We start from the raw sequence: 23776 nt of genomic DNA, 5'->3' as shown, positions 1-23776 counted from the left end.
CATTGTTTTGTGGATGAAATAAAAGATAGGTAATGGAAAAAGCAATGGAAAGCTCAAACATTATGATATAATTGTAAGAATGGAACTTTGATTACTTGTCCTAAAGACTATGTCTCTGTCTGTTTTTATTTAATCAAATTATATTAAGTAATATAATTTTTTATTTATGACTCTTCTATTTAATTAAATGATGTATTTTAATTAGTTTGGTATACCAATTAGGACACAAACTGAGACAGATGATCTTAATTCTCAAGAATGAAGAGTGTGAAAGGGGTGATGTCAAAGTCACAAACTACAGAGAATGACTAACAAAGTGTTTGATAGATAATTTAATTTCTATTTTTATTTCATTCTTATATCATGGGAAAAAAGTTTTGTTAAAAATGGTAAAACTTATTTGGATGACTTCACGTGTTAAAAAGTTAGTTTATCTGGATTTTTATATGGACAATTATAGTTTATAGTAATAGAATATGCAAAAGTATGAGGAAAAAAATACTTTCTCAAAATAACACAATAAAAATCTAATGTTTTATTTTGAAGGAATTATGGATAATAACCTAATTTTTCTTTATTTTGAATGAATAGTAATCTGACTAAAACATAGTAACAAGTTAGATAAAAAATGAATCTGTATCATCAAATGAATTTTAAAATACATTATTAAAAAATATCATACACATTCCTCAAGTGCAAAAAAGTTAAGTCAATAAATTAAGTTTATATATTAAATAGATTGTGAAAAAAACTTTGAAGAATGAAGCAACCAGTTGAGGAGAAAGGTGGTGCCCACAAAGCACTTAGCACTGACATTGACAAGGTACATGTGGAGTTGTACAACATGGGCAAAGTGGGCACACCAATTATTTCTGAGTTTGTTAGGTGACTTCTCATTATCGACCTCTCGTATCTTGTGTCTCACAATTTGTATTACTCAATATATTATTAATTATAGTTGATTAAATATAATGATAAAAAATACAATGAACACATATTAAAAATATAATTTTTTATTTTGCATCCATAAGGATATAATAAAGAGTGTATTAGTCTTGTATTATTATCGTTAATATTTATATATAATTACTACATTATTCATTATTATTTTGTATTTTTATTTAAAAGTAATTGATGATAAAATATGAATGATGAATTATACAATGTCAATTTATAAAACGATATTCTATCACGTTATACATTTTCTATAATAGTGTAATATTTATACAAACCAACATTATATCCCTCATCATTTATTTTAAAAGTTTATAATTATTAAATACGAATAATTGATAATACGCTAATAATATATAAAATTCACATGTATACATTTTTTATCTTCTAGTAGAACCAAGACTTAATTGTTGGTTAGTCAAAACTATTAAAATAAATGAAAAACTTTTTTAAAGACAAGTTACAATAACACTACAAGATTTACTCATTTCACGGATTCTCATATCCACTCTAATTAATGGACTAATCAATGCACAAAATGTAGCTATTAAAATATGAGTATTAAATCTATGTATGACATTGTAAAACTACATACACATTGGGTGTATTATTTATTATTCATTTTGATCACTTTTTTGAAAAGCCAATTATAATTAAAAATGAATGGTAGATCATACAATAACAATATAAAAAAACTTACACTTCATACCTATTTGTCTCTTAAAATATACTAATTCACTCTACTGTAAAGTGCAATTGAATATAGATTATATATAATATATCTAATAATAATTTATATACAGTTAATATATTATTTATCATTTATTTATTTTATATTTATATTTAAAATTCAATAATGATGATAAATAATACAATGGAAGTATATAACATATTTTAGTGCATCCATTTTTTTTCTATATTTAATGTATGAGATGCTCTCTTTTTTTATTTAATATATATTTCTTGATTATTTCAATTATAATTATGACATGTAATTATCAAATATGTTTCATTTATAATGATATTAATCTTGGACATATTTTTCTTTTGTATTTTGTTGACTATCTTTCTTTAGGCCAAAGGTACTGAATAAGTCTTTTTCATTTGTATTTTAATTTCATGAATCACGAGACAGAAAGAATCCATTGTTATAATGCATCAGGCACACCTCACACATGTTAATAGTGATGTTTATTGTATCTGCATAATAGCATGATAAAATAAATAGGACGAAACTAAGATCAATACTGGTTGTAACTATATAGAATGAACCTATTTACTATTTATTTTATGTTATTATTTACTGAAAATACTATAATCCAATAAGAATGGAAGATAAAAAGTTTTAAAAAATATAAGTTCGACAATTAATATATTTTTTAATACTACTAAGAGTATTTATAATTGAAGTTATCGTAACTGTTATTTATGTTAGAGAGTATAAATTTAAATAATGGAAGGGTAAAATTGATATTTGAATGTTGGGGTGAGAAAAACAAGTGGAGAGAAATGTAAAAAGAATAAACATATAAAAGGTTGAAAGAGACTAATAGATAGATTAAAAAATGATTTTATACGATAGGGGAAAATCAATGACAAGGTGTGAAAATATGCACACAAAAAAAACAAGATAGGATGATAATAGAGATATAAAGAATGTTTTATTTTTATAATTGAAAAAATAATTCAAATAAGTGAATAGTATTGTATATAAATTTAATGGTTTGAATATATTACACTCATATCAGTACTATAAATCTAAAAATTTATATATAGTTATTGTGTTATTTATCATTTAATTAATTTATTTTTTAAAGAGTTAATAATTATTAAATATAAATGATAGATAATATAATAATAATGAATAAAATTCATAATTGTCGACGTATACATTATTTTCTCACAAAAAAAAAGGTTCCTTTTCTTTTTGTCATCACGTGATGTGAGAGTCTGACACCTTTGTATTTGCTCCTTATTTTCTTATTTGCCAAACGTGCTGTCCACCCATAATTGCGCTGGTTTTATTAAAAATTAAATTTTAGTTATAACTGTTGTTGATGCATAATTATTTTAAGTTATACCAAAAAAAAGTATTATTATTTTAACTGTAACATCTATGTATTAATAATTTAAATTTTATATACAATCACTGGATCATTTATTATTTAATTGATTTTTTTAAAAGAGTAAATAATAATAATAAGAGATATATTGATGATGTATTAAGCTCATGCAATGTTAGAGTATATAATGATTCATTTTTTAAGTTTAAATCATTAATGTTTTACTTTTTTTATGCTATTCATTAAGCTCACCCAATTTGTTTACATATTATTACTATCTAAGTTTGACCAATTTAAAGTTGATTAATGTCACATATTTGTATTTGTGAGGAAAATAAATAAGTGGTCAAAGTCAGATATATATTTTTATGGAGGATAACGAGTTTTTTTATTTTTATAATTTCCATAATAATATATGTGATGTTTGAAAAACAAGGTTTAAGTGAGATAGATTTGAGTGAATAAGTAAGTCAAAGAAGAATAAGACAATGAATAAGCAAAAATTGAGTTGAGAAGTGAAGAAGAGAAGAGTTTTGGAGATGGGTATAATAGTTTTGAGATTTATGAAAAAATAACTAGATAGTTAGTCTTTTTAGTATCGTCGCATTGTAGACAATACAGTCTGAGTTAGGAATATCCACATGTATAAATGACTAATTCTCTCACCGAGTATTTTATCTGTCCATAATACTCAACCTAAGACTTTGCTTAAAGTGAAACAAACATGTACCACTTGAACCATACTCGTTTGTTATACTTAGCCTTGGGCTTACTGTCGGTTACAACAAACAGAAAAGATGAGCTGTCAAAGTGTGAGTGGTTGGTCTACGCTATCATTTCATTGGAGCATTGTAATCTGCATCTCCAACCATTTCAGCAAGACGTGGTGGAAGAACAATTCAAAATAAATATCTTATTTCTCTTTCATTCTATTTTTCATTTTTTTTTTAAATTTTAGCTTCTTAAAACTATAATTAAACATTTCGCATTTAAAGGGTTCAACTAAAAAAAGTTATATATAATTTATGTTTTTAGAAATTTTTATATTGGTGTTACCATTTTGGACAATAAGATAATTTTTATTTAAAAATGTAACTGTCTAATTTTTATGAAAAAATAAAAAGACACTAAGTTAATAGCATATAAACTTTGTCACTTATAATGTTGACATGTGAAACTAATACTTAAAATTTAAGCTAAATCAACAAAGCAAGTCAATTAGCACATGCGGTCAACTCTATTAAATTACATAAATCGAAAAATAATATTGGAATTAAAATTACATGAATGATATTATGCCTTTTTATTTATTTTGAGAAGTAGATTATCAATATTTGGGAATAAAAGTCAAAATGAAAAAATCCACATAGGAAACTCTTTATTGTATCGATACTATTAATGATATTCTCTTACCATTTTATCATATTTTCAATTTTTTAATAAATGTCATTTTTAAGAATCAGTTGAGTAACCTTGTATCATTATACCAACATTTCATTACAAAAGCATCGCAGCATTTCACTTGGCAAAGGTTGCCGTTCATTTTGTTATTTCTTATTCGTCTTCTTCTTATTCTCTCATACACTGAAAGAGGGTGATAAATTATTCAATTCAATTATCTCCATTGAACCAAAGATCTAGGTTGAGAAAAGACTCCATCTTTACAATCAAATAATCTGTAAGTTTTTACTTTCCCAATTCATTTAGATCTAAACAATTTTTCATCACAAAAACATTTTTGTTCTGTTTTGATTTGATCTACCCAATAATCATGCCTCACAGAAATGATACTAATTATTCTGCAATACCCATTAGCTCATATCTCGAATTACAGCCTTCAAAAAATGATTCCCCTAAATCACTCCATAAACAAAAAGTATCCTTTGAGGAATCTGGGTTTCTCGGATCTAAGGATGGTGATCATGATGATGATGATGATTTTGAAATTGATATTGATAATTATCCCCTTGTTGTTGTTGGGGGTAATAATCAAGGTTCTGGGGTACCTGGGGCTGTGTTCAATTTAACCACAACAATTATTGGTGCTGGGATCATGGCCCTCCCTGCAACAATGAAAGTTCTTGGTGTTGTTTTAGGGATTGTGTTGATAATCCTTATGGGGATTCTGTCTGAAGTTAGTGTAGAATTGTTGGTTCGATTTTCGGTTATGTTGAAAGCAACCTCATACGGTGAGGTTGTTCAACATGCTATGGGAAAGCCTGCTAGGATTTTGTCTGAGATTTGTATTATAGTGAACAATGCTGGTGTTATGGTTGTTTATTTGATAATCATGGGGGATGTTATGTCTGGTTCTATGCACCATTTGGGGGTTTTTGACCAGTTAATGGGAAACGGGTTTTGGGATCATAGAAAGATTGTGGTTCTTGTTGTCATGGTGGTTTTTCTCGCGCCGCTTTGTTCATTGGATAAGATTGATTCATTAAGCTTGACTTCAGCTGCATCGGTTGCTCTTGCTGTCGTGTTTGTTGTTGTTGCTTTTACTATTGCTTTCATTAAGCTCGTTGAAGGACGGATCGATACTCCACGGATGTTTCCTGATTTTAGCTCAAAAAAGGCCATATTGGATTTGCTTGTGGTGATTCCAATCATGACAAATGCATATGTTTGTCATTTTAATGTGCAGCCAATATACAATGAGCTTCAAGGGCGGTCTCCTCAGAAGATGAATCGAGTGGGAAGGATCACCACAATCTTGTGCATCCTGGTTTATGCTTCAACAGCGTTGTCAGGTTATCTACTATTTGGGAATGATACTGAGTCTGATGTGCTTACCAATTTTGATCAGGATCTCGGAATTCGGTTTAGCTCGATCTTAAACTATATTGTCCGAGTTGGATACATTCTCCATTTGATTCTTGTGTTCCCTGTTATTCATTTCTCACTACGGCAAACGGTGGATGCCTTAGTGTTTGAGGGATCACCTCCCCTTTCAGAAAGTAGGAAGAGATCTCTGGGATTGACAGCAGTTCTATTGGTTCTCATATATATCGGATCTACCATGATTCCAAACATTTGGACAGCTTTTAAGTTCACCGGAGCAACAACGGCTGTTTCATTGGGTTTTATATTTCCATCTCTTATTGCTTTAAGATTAAGCCATCACGGGGGTTTGAGCCACGGAGAATGGTTTTTATCATGGTTAATGTTGGTATTAGCTGTTTCAGTTAGCATAGTTGGAGTCATTGGCAATGTTTATAGCATGCAGAGCAACTCTTAGTGACTTTGTTTTGGTTGCTTTGCATAGGAATCAGGTGATAAGTACAACTGTACAAGTACGGGGAATACGTAAGTGATTTATTCATCAGTTCTGTTGCATGTGACTCAAACAGCAGAATATAAGCAATGAGAGGATCCCTCTATACGGTGGGGTTTTCTTTTTCCTCGGCAATGAGCGTTAGGATATGAATGAGATGCGTATACATTTCGTAGTCCTTTCTGCCATTTAATTTCTTTAGCTCATTAATTTTACAGAAGAGTGGTGTTGTAACTTTTAGTGTAGATTCCCACAACTTCTGAACAAGCATATTTCCATGATTTAATTTTTATATTCCAACAGAAAATTCATGTTGTAGTTGGTTTTGATCATGGTTTCCATCAGCTACTATTAGTACTCGAGTAACACTTTATAATACTTGAAACATTTTAACTTAATTTTAGTAGCTGTTCAACACTTCATTTGAGAATCTATTAACATCAGCGCGAAGTGACCGAAAATTTGGTCATTTGTGGATATCAGCGTCTTAAAATGCTATGCTCTAATTGATGGATTTCTTTCTCTGTTGTTGCATGTTGAGTTTTGTCTGCTTTCTTTTTTAGGATCTCTGGTATACATTGCAATTGTGAGTGTCTACCACATTCAGAAAATGCTGTAATGAGAGTAGTTTGAGAGTTTTCAGCAAGAGCTTCTTTGAGGCATTGTATCTAAGAGTTCAAATGCATGACCCAAACACATTTTGAACAGATTCCACAAGCACATTTCCTAGTTCCTACACATTCTGTCTTTCTAAATGTTGTCTTATGCTCTCAATCAATTCTGACTTCTGCAAACCTTATATTTGATGCAATACCAACTAAGTTGATTAACTCTTCCTGGATCATAATCATAATGAAACCAGCATACTAAGCTTTTTGATATAAGAAGAAAACTAAACACGTTTTGAACATTTTCCAGCTATTAGAGTGAATGATTGAGAGAATGAGCTTAACGCAACAGTAAATTTGACACTTAGTAACCATGAGGTCATAAGTTTAAGTCCTGGAAATACTCTCTTTGCATGTGGGGGTGGTAAGGCCACCCTTTTTAGAGTGGGCAGATCAAGTTATCCATTCATAAAATCAAACGGACATACAAAATAGTACATTACACTGACACCCCTGAGTTTTAGTGAAATTACACAAACCATCCAGACCTTCTTAAAACCTACACAAACCCCCCTAATTATACATATACATTACAATGACTACCCGTGTAAGATAGATAAGTGTAATTTCTTAAATAAAAAATGGCGACGGTGTAATTAAGTCAAACAAAATACGATATATTGTGAAGACAAGTCCAAATGGTATAAAAGTCGATGTTTATTCTTTATTTTGGTTAGTTACAATATAATATGAGAGTAATTTAAACACATCCTTAGACTTATAGATGTAGTTCTTAACGAATAAAAAATAATGAAATAATCAAGTTTATACTATTTGGACTTGTCCCCACAATATAACATATTTTGTTTTGACTTAATTATATTCGTCATTATTTTTGTTTAATAAATTACATTTATATCTCTACATGGGTAGTCAGTGTAATATATATAAATATGGATGATTTGTATAGGTTTTAAAAAAGTATAGGTGGTTTGTGTAACTTCTCTAAAACTCAGAGTATTTCACTCAATAAAAAATGATGTAACCAAAAAATGATCATCAACCAAAAGGAATAAAAATGGTTGAAAGAAAGTGATGTCTATAGTTAGTTGAAACTTGGTTTTGGTACCAAAGTATACTATTTTTGTTATATTCGATAAAAAATAATAAGATACTCTGATAAACTTCTGACTTTGCTATTCTAACATCGAGAACACATCTACTACACTCTACTCTATATTATTCTTTTAACAGTGCTCTCACCTATTCTTTTAACATTTTCCTTTCATAATTTTAGAGAAGTTTTTTTATACTTCAATCCCATGTCTTTGGATAATATTTTGTTTATATTTATCTGTTTTTAAAAGTTCCAGAACCAAATAATAATTAATTTCCTAATTATGCCCTTAAGTTAATAACTACTTATATGATAAGAGATAATTAGTTGAATAATATTAATGATAATTAATAGAGCGATACATGATAAATATGAAAAACAAAAAAAATGTATGCACCCACAATGTATGTCTTTTATACACTATTACTGTATCTTCCACCATTCATGTTTTATCATTATAAATTATAATGCTTAAAATATACCGTGCACATAATTAAGATTAATGATCCTCATTATAATATGGCTTGACATGAAATTAAACTTTGTACTTATAGTTATGATTACCTACAATTAATTAGGTTGATGCACATGATTATTCTCAATTTGCTTTGTCCTTTGAACCAAGCAGATAAATCTAAGCAATCTGTTGCTTTCATCAGCAGCAAGAGCTACATAAGTACCATGCAGTTTTGTTTGTTGAGATCCCAACCTTTATTAATTTATGTCGGTTACAATTAATCATACATTTTCACCCTTATATCAAAATCTCTAATTTCAATAGATGTTGGTTCAAGTAGTACATGTTTGATTCCCCTTAAGCAAAGTTTAAGGTTCGAGTCTTCTAAATGGAATAAATACCTACCGAAAAATTAACCCCATATACATATGGATGTTCCCTGCTCAGATATGATTGCCTCCGGTGCAAAGATACACGTGAGAACAAAAAAAATCTCTAATTTCAATAACTTTAATTACTTAACTACAAAATAGTCCTATGCAACCATGCTAGTTAGAAGGATAGGTGTGACCAATTTAAATATTAAAATAAAATATGTTCAATTATTATCAATAATTTGCAAATAAGACTGCAATTGAGGAATGGATATATCAATTAAGTGAAAATATAAATTAAGATTTGTTTTTGAGAGCATCATTACTCTATCTAGAACTAGAATTTAACTAGACTAAACATGATTATAAATCTATAATTATCATACACATGGGAATAGTACTATGATATTTTATTTTGTGCCCGTGAACATGTATATATCCAAATTCTAATTGATAGGAGCATGTTCTCAAAGACAAATTTGGGACACGAAAACAACTACTATTAGGAGACAAAGGATTGTGTTTGAGCTATTTATTAAGCGTTGTCACAAGTTTTTCTGATTTAGAAAAAAAGGGTCACTTGTATTGGACCCAACACGAGTTATGTAATACTTTTTGTTCTGTCTTTCATCTTTACTTTTATTTTGGACAAAACAACATTAAACTTTGGAAGTTATTGAAATAATACATGATTTTGACAACAACAAAAAACTCACATGGTAGCCAATGCTGATGTCTGAAATTAAAATAGCTTGGTGGTCCTCACTCCTTATCGGGATCATATCTTCCGTCCCATATTTTATGTCACTCCATATACCATGAGCTGTGACAGGTTTTAAAATATATATTTAAATTAAAAATTTAATTATTAAATATTTTTCTAACCAATCACAACTCATAATACATGGAGTGATACAATGTTGTAGGACAAAAAATGTGGTCCCCTTTTCATCTTGTCATTTTCTGATGTAAATCCATATGAAATTTAAAACAATTGTAGTATTGTACATATACTAGAAGTAGATTTTGATTAATAACTTGCATTACTTTGGACAAGTTTAAGATCTAAGAAGTAGCAGCAGATCAATCATCCTCAACTCATAAAGTTTACTAGCAAAAAGATTAGAATGCCTTGCTTAACCTATGTCCCAATCAAAGCATAAATGTCCTAATGTGAATGCTTATGTCTGAATTTGTTTTTTTTCTAGCAATTTCCTCACAACTACTTAACACCAAACTAGACTACTTTTAAGTTTTCTGTTGGGCATGCCTTAACGCTCTATGAGCACTTACATATGTACTTACCCACCAACAAAGTCCTCACAGTAGCAGGATTTGGACTTACCACCAGGGCCGGTAACAAATATAATAGAAGGTTGAGCTCGGTTCACTTCGATATGAATTTGTTCGATTCTAAATTTGATTTGAGTTCAAAACGAGCTATATTTCTAACTCATTGAAGTTTGCACACAATTCAATTGACTCATCAGCCCAAATTGGTTTGGTTCGCCAAAAGTTTGAGAATTGTTTAGTTCAATTCATTAATTTGATTGGTTTAGTTCATCAGCTCGAACGATGATTATTTTTTTGATAGGTATAATTTAAGGATTTAATATGTGTACACTGACAGTGTAAGTGATTTTTACATTGTCAGCAAATCTCCACCATTCATTTGTTTGCTAGTATTGACTTTCAAACAAAAGTATTACTAATCAATGGTGACTTTAAAAAAACTTTACACTGTCAGTGCATAGATTTTAAACTCATAATTTAAATATTTTCCACTCACACACATTTACACACACAACATATATACACACATATATAAATAACATATCAACCTCATGAATCTAATGAGTCGAAATGTACTTAGCTTTCAAAAGGTTTAATTTTTAGCTCAAGTTTTATATGTTTGATTCATGAACTAAATGATGAGCCAATTTTAAATGAATATTAAACTAGTTTGATTCATTGTTAACCCTACTTATAACTTTATGAGCTATGATTGAATTTAAGTGAATTAAATAAATTGAAAAAGTTGTTAGGAGACATTAAATAAATAAAAATAAAGACATAATTGAAGATAGAATGGTAAAATAACTAGAAATAAAATGACATAAGTCTAATGATAACATTATGCACTATAAGTAACATACCCCACCATGTCTCTAGATTCAACATTATTCACTCTTCAAACTTACCACTTTCTTAATTTTCATAGTCTCTTATATTAGACTTGAAATTGAAGTTCCATACATAATATTTAATCACACTTCACATAGCAGGCATGGATTGGTTCTCATGGCTTTCAAAATCTGGCCTAGAGTCATCACTAGTGTATGAGTATGGCCTTGTTTTGGCTCACAATGAGCTTGAAGAAGAAGACATAATTTACTTCAACCATGAGTTTCTCCAAAGCATGGGAATCTCCATAGCAAAACATAGGCTAGAAATTCTCAAGTATGCAAGAAAGCATAAAGGAAAGTGTCCATACACTGTGGCTAGGCTCATGGTGGCAATCAAAAGGACTAAGAATCGTTTTGCTGATTACTTTCGGACGATGACTCGCCGCGAAGAATCAGAAGCACTTGTTATGGTGCCACCAACACCAAGGCCTAGTGGCTTTGGTACAAGATGGAAGAGTGCTTTGATGAAGAGGAACAAGAAGTTGATGGTGGCTAAGCAAGAGAGATTGTTTCTCACAAATGCTACTAGTCCTAATAGAGTAGTGTCTGCTCTTGATGATTGTTCTAGTCTTGTGATGTATCATTTCCAAAAGGAGGAAAAGATTGATGAAGATGATGAAGGGTATTGGTCTGCTGCTGTTGAAGAGATTAAGTGGGACACAATGTTCCAGGATCTAAAACCAAACTGAATCTTTTTCTTTGGGGTTAACTCTATCCCATGGTTTTAGATTAATTGCCAAAAAAGGCTTTCTTGGTGTCTTATACCAGAGAGATTTGAATGTTTTTCTTTTCACACATGGGTAAGTTTAGTACCCATTTGTTTTAGTATTGAGTGTGTCTAGTTTCTTTGCTTTTGTTATATGTTAATGTCCTTTAACTTTGTAATGATAGGGGAAAATCTGCATCATATAAGTGTCTTAGTTCATGTTCTATATTGAGGCTGATGTTTAGTTCTGTAAGAAGAAGTATATAGATTGAAGCCCATATAGTTAGTCTTGTTGAGTCTTTCTGATATCAGTTAATTTGTGCATTGTACTATGTCTTGTGGTGAAAATACATAATAAAAAAGTATATTTGATACTATATTGTCTTTGAATTCTTGAGATTTTCTCCTAATCAGAAAGTGATTATTTCAGTCCATTTAACTCTGAATCATGTAGAAGTAGGGGAGAAGAGAAGGAACATGTGAAAAGATGAGCAAATAGACATAATCTTGAGTCAGTTTTTACTACTCACATTGTATAAAAGAACTGCATGCATTGTAAACTTTGAGTACTTGATAGGATCTTTTTTGGTATAATATGGTACTTATAACATAAGACTTATCATATAAAAATCATCTGAACCACACATAATGAAATCAGAATGGTATAGGAGTTTGTTTTTCATCAAACTAGAGCTTTAAATCACAGCAAAAGTTGTTATGTAGTTAATTTACTAGATAGTGATGTAGGAGGAATTGCAGATAATGTCAACTGCTTCAGTAGACTTTCTGCATGAGTATTTTGACAGGTTCAATTATTTCAAGTATTGATCACATCAAGTTCAAACTAAGCTAAAAATGAACCTAAGTTTTGAGGTGAAATGAAATTAGTATGCATACAAGGTGATATAATATTAGTGCATTCCAATTTGTAGACAAGTTACTGAAAAAACTTGGGGAATAAAGTTAAGTAACACTACTCATTTCTAAAAATATATGACAAGATCATAATTATTTGTGCACTTGCCATCCAAGGTAGTGTTTATCAACGTTTCCTGATGGTAACCTCGTTATTATAGAGTTAAGATTCTCTCCGATACTAGAGAGTTCAATACTAGGCAGATCTTAATATATGACCAGATGCGGCCATTTAACTCCAAGCCTTATAACAATACATAATTATATATATTATATCCAATTAAATACCAAAAATACTATCATTTCAATCACATTTCCTACCATTTGATTATTTTCTTATATAGACAAGTTAATTTTCTGTTGTTGTCTTTAAATAGTATCCCATGTACATAAGTATGAAATTAATCTTGGATTAATGATGTGATTGTTAGGTTAAACCTTCTCCAAAACGGCCACCCCAAATTTAAATTTAAAGTAAATATATAACCAAATTCATCAAGTAATTAAAATGTTACTAATAAGATTCCTAAAAAAATGATAATTTTTTTAAAATTTTAAAAGATAAAAAGATGTAGTTTTATATATTGTCATTGCATAATCTATCATTGATATTTAATTATTTGTTGACTTTACAATAAAAATAAATCAAATAAATAGTTGATGAATGAAATACTTATATATAAATCTTTACATTGTATCTATAGAGTCATTTTAAAATATGATTTGAATCTATCATCATGGCTGAATAAGAAATAATTGATATAACGTGTGTTGTTTACTAAAAAAGGTTTGAAAATGAAGGAAGTTGGTATATTTAGGAGGGAATCGAAAATCCGTTGAAGGTTGAGCTTGTATCAGCGATGAGTAGTAGTTGGAGTTATGGCACTGCGATTCAAGCACTTTCTTCAGAAGAAGATCTCAGTGAATCGTTTTCAACATCATCCCTCAATTTCTCTTCTGGAAACCCTAGAATCGAGGAAACTCGTGGTCTCATGCATCTTTTTCGCCACGATTCTAACTCTTCCCTATCATCTTCAAATCCTTCTCCTCTTCCAGTTCGTAACTAACACTACTCTCTTTCTTCGTTTTCCGTTATTGTTAATTTCTAATTGAATTTCGAATTGTACTGTTAGGTTGGACGGAAACCACTTGTTTGTGTTCTTGGAGTTCCAAATCACATGACTTATGCTGATTTCTGCCAGTTTTCTGGTTCCTTTATTCATCATATCCTTGAGATGCGCATTGTTAGGTCTCTTGTTCTTGCTCTTTACTCAAACTTTTATGTATAGGTGTACAATCAATCATGATAATTGTATTAACTGTTTTGTTTTCTTTTTAAATTTATTTTAACGGCTAATGCGTTTTCGATTGGTCGTGCCTACACAGTTACGTGTCTATAGAATGGAACAAAATTTAGGTGGTGTTATTTATGTGCTCGTGATACTGTTTTCCTATAAATAGTATAACACTTGTGACAACTGTTACGCATGTTGTGTTCTTAGCGATGGGATGTTATACATGTTATATTCTTATTAGAGAACACAACATCAGAAAATACGTAAGTTGTGTCGTGTGATGGAATTTTGTTTAATCAGACATGGTGTTCCTTTTCGTGACTTTGTTTATTTGTGTTTAGAATGGATGGGGTGGAGGATCAGTACAGTGTTTTAATAAGGTTTGATGACCAAGACTCCACAGACAGCTTCTATAAGCATTACAATGGCCGCCACTTCTCATCTCTGGAGGTTTCCCTTTTGTTTAAGAATTCAATTTTTGTTCAACTGTGGCTCATGCGTAATTACTTGTTAATTGAAAATCAATTCACTCATTGGTTGGGAGTTTATTTTCCTATTATAGCACACTTGGGTGAACGGTCTAGTTGAGTGCGTATTCAATAGATGCCTATCATATGACTGCCTATCAATAAGTTATTGTCATATGAGAGCTAATGACCTTCCTATAAATTTTTTTAAAGTTTTTTATAAATCTCCCTGGTAAGCTTGTTGAGAATAGCTAAAATGAGCTTATACAAAGGTCTTAACCTATGTTCATAAGCTCTTCCAAGTATCTGCTTAAGATAAGCCAAAATAAGTTAGTTCTAAGCTCTTTCAGACGCCCCTTAATCTTGTTCTTTGTATACATAGGTGGAGGTTTGCCGAGTTCTCTTCACAATAGATGTACAGTACACTGGCTCAATTGAACATGCTCAGCCATCTAACAGTAGTTCAAATGAACAGCCTACATGTCCTGTCTGCCTCGGTATACATCCCTTTCATTGCCTAGTGCTATTCGTATATGTTTCATTTCTGTTTAGATGTAAGAATATTTTGCAAGTATAATATTCTGAACTATCCATCTGCATATACTAAACTTATAAATAATCCCCAAAATGTTTATGGCCAGAGAGCTTTCAAACATCCGAGTGACTTTTTCATGTGTTACTTGCAGAGCGATTGGATCAAGACACAAGTGGAATTCTTACAACTATATGCAATCATTCTTTCCACTGTTCTTGTATTTCAAAATGGGCAGATTCTTCTTGTCCTGTAAGTGGTTCTGCGTGCGCGTGTGTTTTGGATTTTGGTGATGAGTTAATTGTTAAATCTGCATATTAGTTAACTATTCCTTTACTTGTCTCCCACTTTTTCCTTCAGGTATGCCGCTATTGCCAGCAACAAGCAGAAAAATCTATATGTTTTGTTTGTCAAACCACTGAAAACCTTTGGATATGTGTTATATGTGGTTTTGTTGGGTGTGGAAGGTGAGTGATTCTTTTTCTAGCAAACCCTTATTTTGTCATTTCCCCCCCAATGTATTTGGTTGCAACCATATCTTGTGGAATTCCTAAGATAATAACGATTCAGATATAAAGAAGGGCATGCCATAATACATTGGAAAGAGACACAGCATTGCTACTCCCTTGAAGTGGAAACCAAACGCGTGTGGGATTATGTGGGAGACAACTATGTTCATAGACTTATTCAGTCCAAAACTGATGGGAAATTGGTTGAGCTGAATTCTCACTGTGTGCATGCTGACAATGGGTGTGGAAGCTGCAGCTGTGAAGATAATGCCATGAGCGAGGCTATACTTAACAGTAAAGTTGAAGCTGTAATGTTGCAACATTAGTTTTATTTTATTTTCAGTTCTTATTTTTATGTTTATGTATCTTTTAGATTTTTATGACGAATTTTATTTTTTCATGCATTAGTATAAGAATATATCCTTTTTTACAGATTGTCAATGAGTACAATGAATTGCTTGCTAGTCAACTTGAAAGCCAAAAATTAGTAAGTGCACTATATTTGTCATTTGCAGTGAATCTGACAACATTACTTCCTTTCTAGCTTTAAGCATATTAAAATTTTAAACTTGTATGATAAATCATTTTCTGTTCTAATTGTAGTATTTTGAATCCTTATTACAAGAAGTAAAAGATGAAACCGAACAGAAAATTTCCATAGCTGTTCCAAAGGCTCTCAGTCTCAAAAAGCCAAAGATTCAGGCCAAGATCGACAGAGTTAATAAAGAGAAGAAATTTCTAGATGATGTAAATTTTAATTCATGCTTGAAAGTATCTTATGCTGAATTCTTAATAATATGACATATAACCAGTGCCATACAATTTCATAATGTCTAGTTAGTATATCACAAGGATAGGAAATCCTGTTGTGATCGTTCATATTTGTTTGTGTCTGCAGCTTAATGAGAACCTTTTGAAAAATGAGGAGATTTGGAAAGCAAAGTTACTTGAGATTGAAGAGAGGTATGCTTTTATCCTTTATTTATCACACATTTTTCTCTCATAATAGTTATTAATTAGTATGTATTATAAACATACCTTATTGCCATATAAAACCATATGTCCGTAGTTACTGCTTTAATGTGTTCAGCATTTTCTGACTTTGTAATTGTGATGCTGTGAATTGAATTCCATTTCTTGGACTGAATTGGTTTTGCAAATTTTGTCAAAAGTTTTGTAAACTGATGAGCGATGTGTTAATTTTCTTTTTCAGGGAAAGAAAAGCTTTAAAACTGACGGATGGTAGAGTAGTGGGCCTGGAAGAGCAGGTGAAATAAACCTTTCATTGCTGTATTATAGTTTTGCATGCATCAAACTAATTTAACTACTATTAATACATTATTAATCTGTGCAGCTTAGAGATTTAATGGCTTGTCTTGAGGGTGCTAAGAATGTAGAAATGCTGCAGGGGGCAAATGAAATTAAAGATGTGATTGTCTTTGACACACCAAGAGAATCCTAAATTGTATTGCTCAGGTTTACTTCCACCATTTTTTGGGGTACTTGACTTGCACCATTTTATATTCACACAAGTTTCACAAGTGGATCCAAGAGTTGGGATGCTTTCACCTAAATATTTTCCATCTAAAACTTAGATGTAATATGTATTTATTTGTTCAGGCTTGTAAATTGAATTATTTCCAACTATTTGTAGGCATGCTTAAGATTGATATCCAGATATACAAAAAGTTAAATACAGTTCCTTAGCATGAGTGAGAGATTACAATATCCCCTGGTAACAGATCCAACGACAAAGGCCAAAATATAAGATTCACCAAGGTGCGCACCACACAATTCGTGAAATGTCTATTTTGTTTGTTAGGGTCTTTGGTCTAGTGTCTACTTGAATGATGTAATATTGTTTTGGGGAATTCTCTTGGCACCAGCAAATTTTTCATTTGATTCACCCTGTTTAAGTGAGAGATGCTTTATGGACTCACTTTCTAAATTTCGGATCCCATGTTTTTTTGAAAAATTCCAACCTCATCATATCATATCATACTGTCACTCATCTCCTTCATCATAAATCACATAACCCCAAATCTCATAATACCAACACCATTTCAATCTTCATAACCACACACTTTTTCACTTTTCTTATCAAAGTTCAACTTTTGACATCCATAAGTTGAAAGTGAAAAATACTTGCGACAGAAGTAAAAAAGTACTTCTTACATCAATTAGTGGGAATTGAAAATAAAAAAAAAAACTGCTTCCAATGAATAGATGACGAAATAAAATTATACATTCTGACTGTTTTGAAAGGTATAATTCTTTTGAGAAAATTACAAAAGTTCTTTGGTGTTCGGATAGAAGAAAACTCAGCTTACAGCAATCAGAGCCAATTACTTAAATAGCTTTGGAAGCTCCAAAATTTAACTTTTACATATTTCAAATTATAGGTAAATGTTGCGTGTGATAAGGTTTTAGCAATTTTAAAATCCTTACCATATTGACAGGCTCTCTTGGACACATGGGAATGAACGACTTTGAATGTGTATCCTTGTTTGAGATTTGAGTGAAAGAGATAAAACTTTTTTAAAGATTCTATGGAGCTCTAAAAACATGCTAAATTTTTATGGTTTCTCACCTAACTTAAGGTTTCATGCATCAAACATGTGAAAATATTTCGAAAGACTGTCTTAGGTCTTGTTTTGTATGGGAGAAGAAGGGAATGAATATCCCACTTGTTTGAGATTTTATGAAGGTTTCATGATGTTCTCTATAACCTTTTACACGTTCATTTTTATGGCTAATCACCTAATTTAGGGTTTTATGGATACAAAATATTTAAGTGTCTGTAATAAAATTTTATAATTAAATTTATTTATTCCACATTGTTAATTAAATTTGTAAAAGAGACAATTCTCTTATTTTTATTATTCTCTCGTCTAAATTTTAGTGTCTATAGTTATATTTATTTGTTTTCATTTCCCAATCCCCTTACTGAGTTATCCCTCTTCTTTCCCTTTCCTTGTTATTTCCGAAAGAGAGTTTGAGTTTAAAAAGAAAGCACAAAAGAAAAAAGGAGAGTGGAGTGTGAGAAAGAAAAAGACGTCAGATTTTAGAGAAACCACCTCCGGCCGCACCCTCTTCCGGCCACCACCGCCTCTACCCCTGTGCAAATCACAAAAATGGCGGCTCCTCTGCAATTACTCAATTTGAAACCACTTAATCTGAAACCTTTTCAATCATCACCTACGTTGACCTTTCCCAAGTCAACTTCCATTAGGTGTTCCTCCGCCACTCCTTCCAAACGCTCATACACCATCACTCTCCTTCCCGGCGACGGGATTGGCCCTGAAGTTATTTCCGTTGCTAAAGACGTTCTTCTCCTCGCCGGTTCTCTTGAAGGTTCTTACATAATATCTCATTCTTCTTCCATTTCAATTGGGCATTTCTCAAAATTCAATTTTTTCCATCTGGGTTACATTTTTCATTCTTAATTTCCTTGTTTTATTATATCAGGTATCAAATACGAGTTCCAAGAGAAGCTTTTGGGTGGAGCTGCACTAGATGCCACTGGAGTCCCATTACCAGAGGACACCCTTTCTGCTGCTAAACAATCTGATGCTGTTCTCCTTGGTTCTATCGGAGGGTACCCTACCTACTCCTTTCTCTTCACTTTATATTTTTCTGCTGCATTTGCATAAATAACTTAATTAAACAATTATTCAATTGGGCTATTTTGGAATAACGTAAGAAGAGCTTATTTTTCACAAATTTCTCTCACCAGCTTATATAAAAAGATCATATGCTATTATTGTAAGTTGTTTCATGAGTTCTCTCGATAAGCTTTTCGGAGTGTGCCCATCATTTTTATATTAATAGTTGGTACTTTTCTATGGTATTTTTGGATTGACGGAAAATGATGGAATGGAATGATCAGGTTGTATTGTTTTAAATAGTATGGAATGAATCCATTTTATCCCATACTTCTATTTTCTTCCCTCTCAATTTTGGGTAGTGGATGGAATGAAACCTAACTAAGGAAATCTTTGGTAACATGATAGAACAGGATAAAACAAGATGTTATATTTTCTTTGGTTCCAACCAACATGTTCTAGTCTTCAGTCTTTTGTCCCATTCGGTTCTGTTTAGAAAATAACACCAAACACATTAAACCCAAATGTTATGTTCTGTCCTACTTTGACATGTTTCCCAAGCACCACCTAACTTTTGAATCATAAAATATTTAAAATGGGGTATGGTAACTTAGTTCTATTTCATGTCATTATACAGTTATATTCCTCGATTCCATCTACCCATCGTTAAATATCCAGGCATAGTCTATAGCACTTCTATGCTAGCAAAAGTTATGTATATTTGGCTCTTTGTTCATTTTATTTAATTTAATCACCTAAAGGTATAAATGGGATAAAAACGAGAAGCAATTGAAGCCAGAGACTGGGTTGCTTCAACTACGGGCAGGGCTTAAAGTGTTTGCAAATCTCAGACCAGCTACTGTGTTCCCACAGGTCATTACTTGTTATTAATAATTCATTTGTCCATTCATCAGTTTACTAAGCATTTTCCATTCAAGTTACTGAAAAATGACTATAGGTGAGAGCAAAAGGAAAATGTTCACATATCCTTCCTTGTTGTCATTTGAAAGTAAATTGCATATATGCACTATGAATTTACATGGGAAGAAAATTGAAACAATGTTGAAATTGGTAACAAATCAGGGAAGTATTAGGTATAAACTTTACAAACATGAAGAGACAAATTTTTGATGTCCTTACTATTTCATAGTGCTTTGGCATTTATCTCTACCATGCTTTTAATTTGTTTCAATTCTTCTGTAGTTAGTGCAGGCTTCAACTTTGAAGCCAGAGGTTGCTGAAGGGGTTGATCTCATGGTCGTAAGGGAGCTCACTGGAGGTCTGTGGTGTTCTGATTCTATTTCATTATAGTGATTTTTTTGGAATTTATCAATCTCAAATGCTAATAACTTTAATATAATGATTATTTTTTAATTCATTTCCATTGATTATGGATATTGTGCAGCTAATCATCGGCCTTCGTGTTCCTACTCTATTGTTATCCAGGTATCTATTTTGGAAAGCCCAGGGGCTTTGGTACCAATGAAAATGGTGAGGAAACGGGCTATAATACTGAGATTTATGCTGCACATGAGGTATCTTTCCATGACAGGATGATTCTCTACCTAAAAATATGACATTTCTAAGAAGTAAGAATGAGCTATAATAGATTTGGTTGCAACACATTTATCTAATGTTGCTGACATTGATTTAAATTTCTGTGCAAGCAATTCTGTATGAAGGATTATTAGTTTTAGTTATAAAATGGTCCCACACAATTGATTGAATCAAGGCAAATAATGAAAGTATCTCTAAATAGTAGGAGGCAGAGTTTCCTTAAGATCTTTAGTTTGTTTCTTGGATAAATTTTAAAAAAATATTTTAAAGCGAGTAATATTATCAAGGAGGAAGGAAAAAGGATGGTATTAAATGCAGATTTAACTTTTTTCCTTCCCTCTGAATAAACATTTAGTTTTCTTCTAGAGAGCAGTTGTTGTTTAAAACAATTTTCAATATTACCTTTGCTTCTATGATTCTCTGATTAATGATAATTTGTATACCAGATCGACCGCATAGCTCGTTTTGCATTTGAGGTTGCTCGGAAGCGTCATGGGAAGCTTTGCTCTGTTGATAAGGCTAATGTGTTAGAGGTACTTTCTGCTGGATTAAACTATGAAACTTGGAAATTTTGTGAAGGTTTTGCATTTGTGTGTTGCGTTTGCAGAAAAATGTGCATGGCTTCTGGATGATTCTAGCGCTATCTGATATACTGAAAGTATTATTGTGGTATACATTTCCTTACAATATAAATGCCATGCTTATTCATCAGGAATACCTTGGTGGTAAGGTTGAACTGGTATTGGTGAATATGTGCAGTGATAGGCTATATTGGTCCTGAAGTACCTATACAAGGAATCAACAATGAATTAATGGAAATTGTATATAGGTCCTTCCAGATGCAAGTGACCTTATAATATGTGTGTGTGTGTTGGAATTACATGATCTCTTGATGATTAAAATTTGTGCATGTTTTGGCTACTTGGGAAATCGAAAAAGAAAATACTCGCTATGTAATATGACAAACTTAGGCCCACTTTGTTGCATACTAAGCTTAAAATTTTCAGGCATCAATGTTCTGGAGGAAAAGAGTTCTGGCATTAGCACAGGAATATCCTGACATTGAGCTCTCACACATGTATGTTGATAATGCCGCAATGCAACTAATTCGCAATCCAAAACAGGTTTGCTCATGGAATTAATTAGTATAGTCTATAGTCCATCTTCTTTTTTTGCAGCTATTTAAATTCTAATTGTGAATGGTTAAGCTTACAGTGTTACAATATCTAATTGTGACTTTGCAGTTTGACACAATTGTAACAAACAACATTTTTGGCGATATCTTATCCGATGAGGCTTCAATGATAACTGGAAGTATTGGGATGCTTCCTTCTGCTAGCCTTGGGGATTCGGTAAAAAAACATTCATAATGATTATAAGCATGTTTCTCAAGTTTATCTTGCAGTGCTTTGTGCTATTTTTGAAGACATTTAAATTATCAATTTCACTGGAATAAATTTACTGGATTTTTATTGAATCAGGGACCTGGGCTTTTTGAACCAATACATGGTTCTGCACCCGATATTGCTGGACAGGTTGGTGTGTTATACTTCTGTTCTTCATTTGCCTTTACTCAACATTCTTAACAACAAACATAATTTTGTCGGCAGGACAAGGCAAACCCATTTGCCACTGTTCTTAGTGCAGCCATGCTTTTGAGATATGGTCTTGGAGAAGATAAGGCTGCTGAAAGAATAGAAAATGCAGTTCTGGACACTTTGAACCGGGGATTTCGAACCGCTGACATATATTCTTCCGGAACAGTAAGCATCTCTTTCATTATTATGTTCATAAAACTTTAGGTAGCATGTGCTTGTTGACATGATTTTGAACACATCCTTGAGAATATGATGCTTAGGAATGTAAAAGTATTCCCATGAAAGGTTACCTCCTTCATAAATGCGATGCCTAGAAATGTTTGGGCTTATGATAACAGCTGAAAATAGCATATGACCTTCCCATATGCTCTTTTTAGCTTATTTCAATAAGCTTGTCAAAGAAGTTTATGAAGTTCTTTTTATCTTATTTGAAAAAGCTTATTAAATAAGTGCTTTAGTAAGCTATTTACCCAAACAAGCCTTATATATGGACATCAAAGCCAACTGTTCAATTTTCCACCACTTTTCTCGGTGACTCATTTACATGGTCCATAGTGAATGCACTCATAATGGGCGTATTGAATGATTATTGGTATATTTTTGGCCTTTTCTCTTGGTATTCTCTTAATGTGTGTCCATTTGCTGAATAAACTTTATGACTTGGTTGTGTGTTAATGCAGAAGCTGGTAGGATGCAAACAACTTGGTGAAGAGATACTGAAGTCAGTAGAATCTCACGTTCCTGCTGGTGCAGTATGATTTGAAACCAACTCAGCACAGAATTTCAGGCTCTGGTTTGTCTTGGAGATCTTCTACGGAGAGATCATATGACTTTTTCAAAATTCCCCATGATGCTAAGCACAAAGATCCCCATGATGCTAAGCACAAAGAATCTCTTTAGGCTGGAGAATTCTGACTTATTAGTTTGACAACGTAGCCTATGTCTTATTTAACTTGAGAGTGATAAGGTTGTTATTTTGTACTTAGGATTATTACTTGTTTCCCTTGTATTCAAAGCTTCCTGCAATAGCCAAATAATGAATTCCGGAGACTTTTATTGCTAATTAGAACATGTTTGGTACCATGAATAACTGTGTTGTTTCGTAACTTGTAACTATCTTATTATTCTAACTAAAAACATAATGTATGCATTATCAAGTTCTTTTATAGGTTCTGCAATGTCCTTTTACAACACAGGTAATATTCTTTCAATTTCTAGCACACCTATATAAAACTTAGAAGCTGATCAATTTCAATTATATTGAATAGCAGGTTTTGATAACCCACTACAAAGATGTTACTGTCCCTTTGCTTCCTATAGTGAGAGTTTTAATCAGCGCATGTCCATAGTATCCATTAGTGTTTATTTCATAGAAAGGGTTTTCATCTTCAAATAACCAAAAAGTTATACATTTAATTCTAACTAAAAACATGTATTTGCGTTAAGAAGTTATACACTCATTTCAAAAAGTAAAGAAAATGAGTATGTTTTTTTACAACATACAGGTATCCAAACACAAATAATTGCTTCTTTATTTCAACAAATATACAAAAAAAAAA

The 23776-nt window shown here is 31.7% G+C and overlaps 4 protein-coding genes across 7 annotated transcripts; all 4 read left to right on the top strand.

Moving 5' to 3' along the window:
- LOC109358789 (probable sodium-coupled neutral amino acid transporter 6) lies at positions 4559-6822 on the top strand. The gene has a single exon (XM_019603233.1). The coding sequence runs from the start codon at positions 4789-4791 to the stop codon at positions 6253-6255; it is 1467 nt and encodes a 488-aa protein (XP_019458778.1). The 5' UTR covers positions 4559-4788; the 3' UTR covers positions 6256-6822.
- Positions 11135-12118, top strand: LOC109357791. Its single transcript, XM_019601838.1, has one exon. The coding sequence runs from the start codon at positions 11135-11137 to the stop codon at positions 11720-11722; it is 588 nt and encodes a 195-aa protein (XP_019457383.1). The 3' UTR covers positions 11723-12118.
- On the top strand, positions 13448-17392 carry LOC109358559 (BRCA1-associated protein-like). Of its 4 annotated transcripts, XM_019602853.1 has the most exons (13): positions 13448-13709; positions 13788-13903; positions 14291-14399; positions 14799-14913; positions 15103-15200; positions 15309-15415; positions 15519-15765; positions 15891-15944; positions 16061-16204; positions 16356-16420; positions 16671-16725; positions 16812-16933; positions 17112-17392. In XM_019602853.1, exons 1-12 carry the CDS (start codon positions 13515-13517, stop codon positions 16917-16919), a joined length of 1413 nt encoding a protein of 470 aa, XP_019458398.1. In that variant the 5' UTR covers positions 13448-13514; the 3' UTR covers positions 16920-16933; positions 17112-17392. The 4 variants fall into 4 exon arrangements, with proteins under 4 accessions (XP_019458398.1, XP_019458397.1, XP_019458399.1 ...); XM_019602852.1 differs by having other exon boundaries at positions 16812-17279; XM_019602855.1 differs by having other exon boundaries at positions 13582-13709; positions 13788-13898; positions 16812-17377.
- Positions 18473-23280, top strand: LOC109358561 (3-isopropylmalate dehydrogenase, chloroplastic-like). Its single transcript, XM_019602856.1, has 11 exons — positions 18473-18811; positions 18926-19055; positions 19824-19935; positions 20266-20341; positions 20509-20597; positions 21066-21152; positions 21627-21743; positions 21864-21971; positions 22101-22154; positions 22230-22382; positions 22898-23280. The coding sequence occupies exons 1-11, from the start codon at positions 18592-18594 to the stop codon at positions 22973-22975; spliced, it is 1224 nt and encodes a 407-aa protein (XP_019458401.1). The 5' UTR covers positions 18473-18591; the 3' UTR covers positions 22976-23280.

The sequence above is a fragment of the Lupinus angustifolius genome, chromosome LG10, assembly GCF_001865875.1.
Source record: "Lupinus angustifolius cultivar Tanjil chromosome LG10, LupAngTanjil_v1.0, whole genome shotgun sequence".
NCBI lineage: Eukaryota > Viridiplantae > Streptophyta > Magnoliopsida > Fabales > Fabaceae > Lupinus > Lupinus angustifolius.
This window is presented reverse-complemented; position numbering and strand designations above follow the sequence as displayed.

Bases quoted from the DNA above. Each gene is read 5' to 3' on its own strand.
- LOC109358789 (XM_019603233.1), top strand. From the start codon at position 4,789: ATGCCTCACAGAAATGATACTAATTATTCTGCAATACCCATTAGCTCA.
- LOC109357791 (XM_019601838.1), top strand. From the start codon at position 11,135: ATGGATTGGTTCTCATGGCTTTCAAAATCTGGCCTAGAGTCATCACTA.
- LOC109358559 (XM_019602853.1), top strand. From the start codon at position 13,515: ATGAGTAGTAGTTGGAGTTATGGCACTGCGATTCAAGCACTTTCTTCA. The intron at 15,945-16,060 runs GTAAGTGCACTA...TTCTAATTGTAG, and splicing joins AACTTGAAAGCCAAAAATTA to TATTTTGAATCCTTATTACA. The intron at 16,726-16,811 runs GTGAAATAAACC...TAATCTGTGCAG, and splicing joins TAGTGGGCCTGGAAGAGCAG to CTTAGAGATTTAATGGCTTG.
- LOC109358561 (XM_019602856.1), top strand. From the start codon at position 18,592: ATGGCGGCTCCTCTGCAATTACTCAATTTGAAACCACTTAATCTGAAA. The intron at 18,812-18,925 runs GTTCTTACATAA...TTATTATATCAG, and splicing joins CCTCGCCGGTTCTCTTGAAG to GTATCAAATACGAGTTCCAA. The intron at 21,744-21,863 runs GTTTGCTCATGG...GTGACTTTGCAG, and splicing joins TAATTCGCAATCCAAAACAG to TTTGACACAATTGTAACAAA.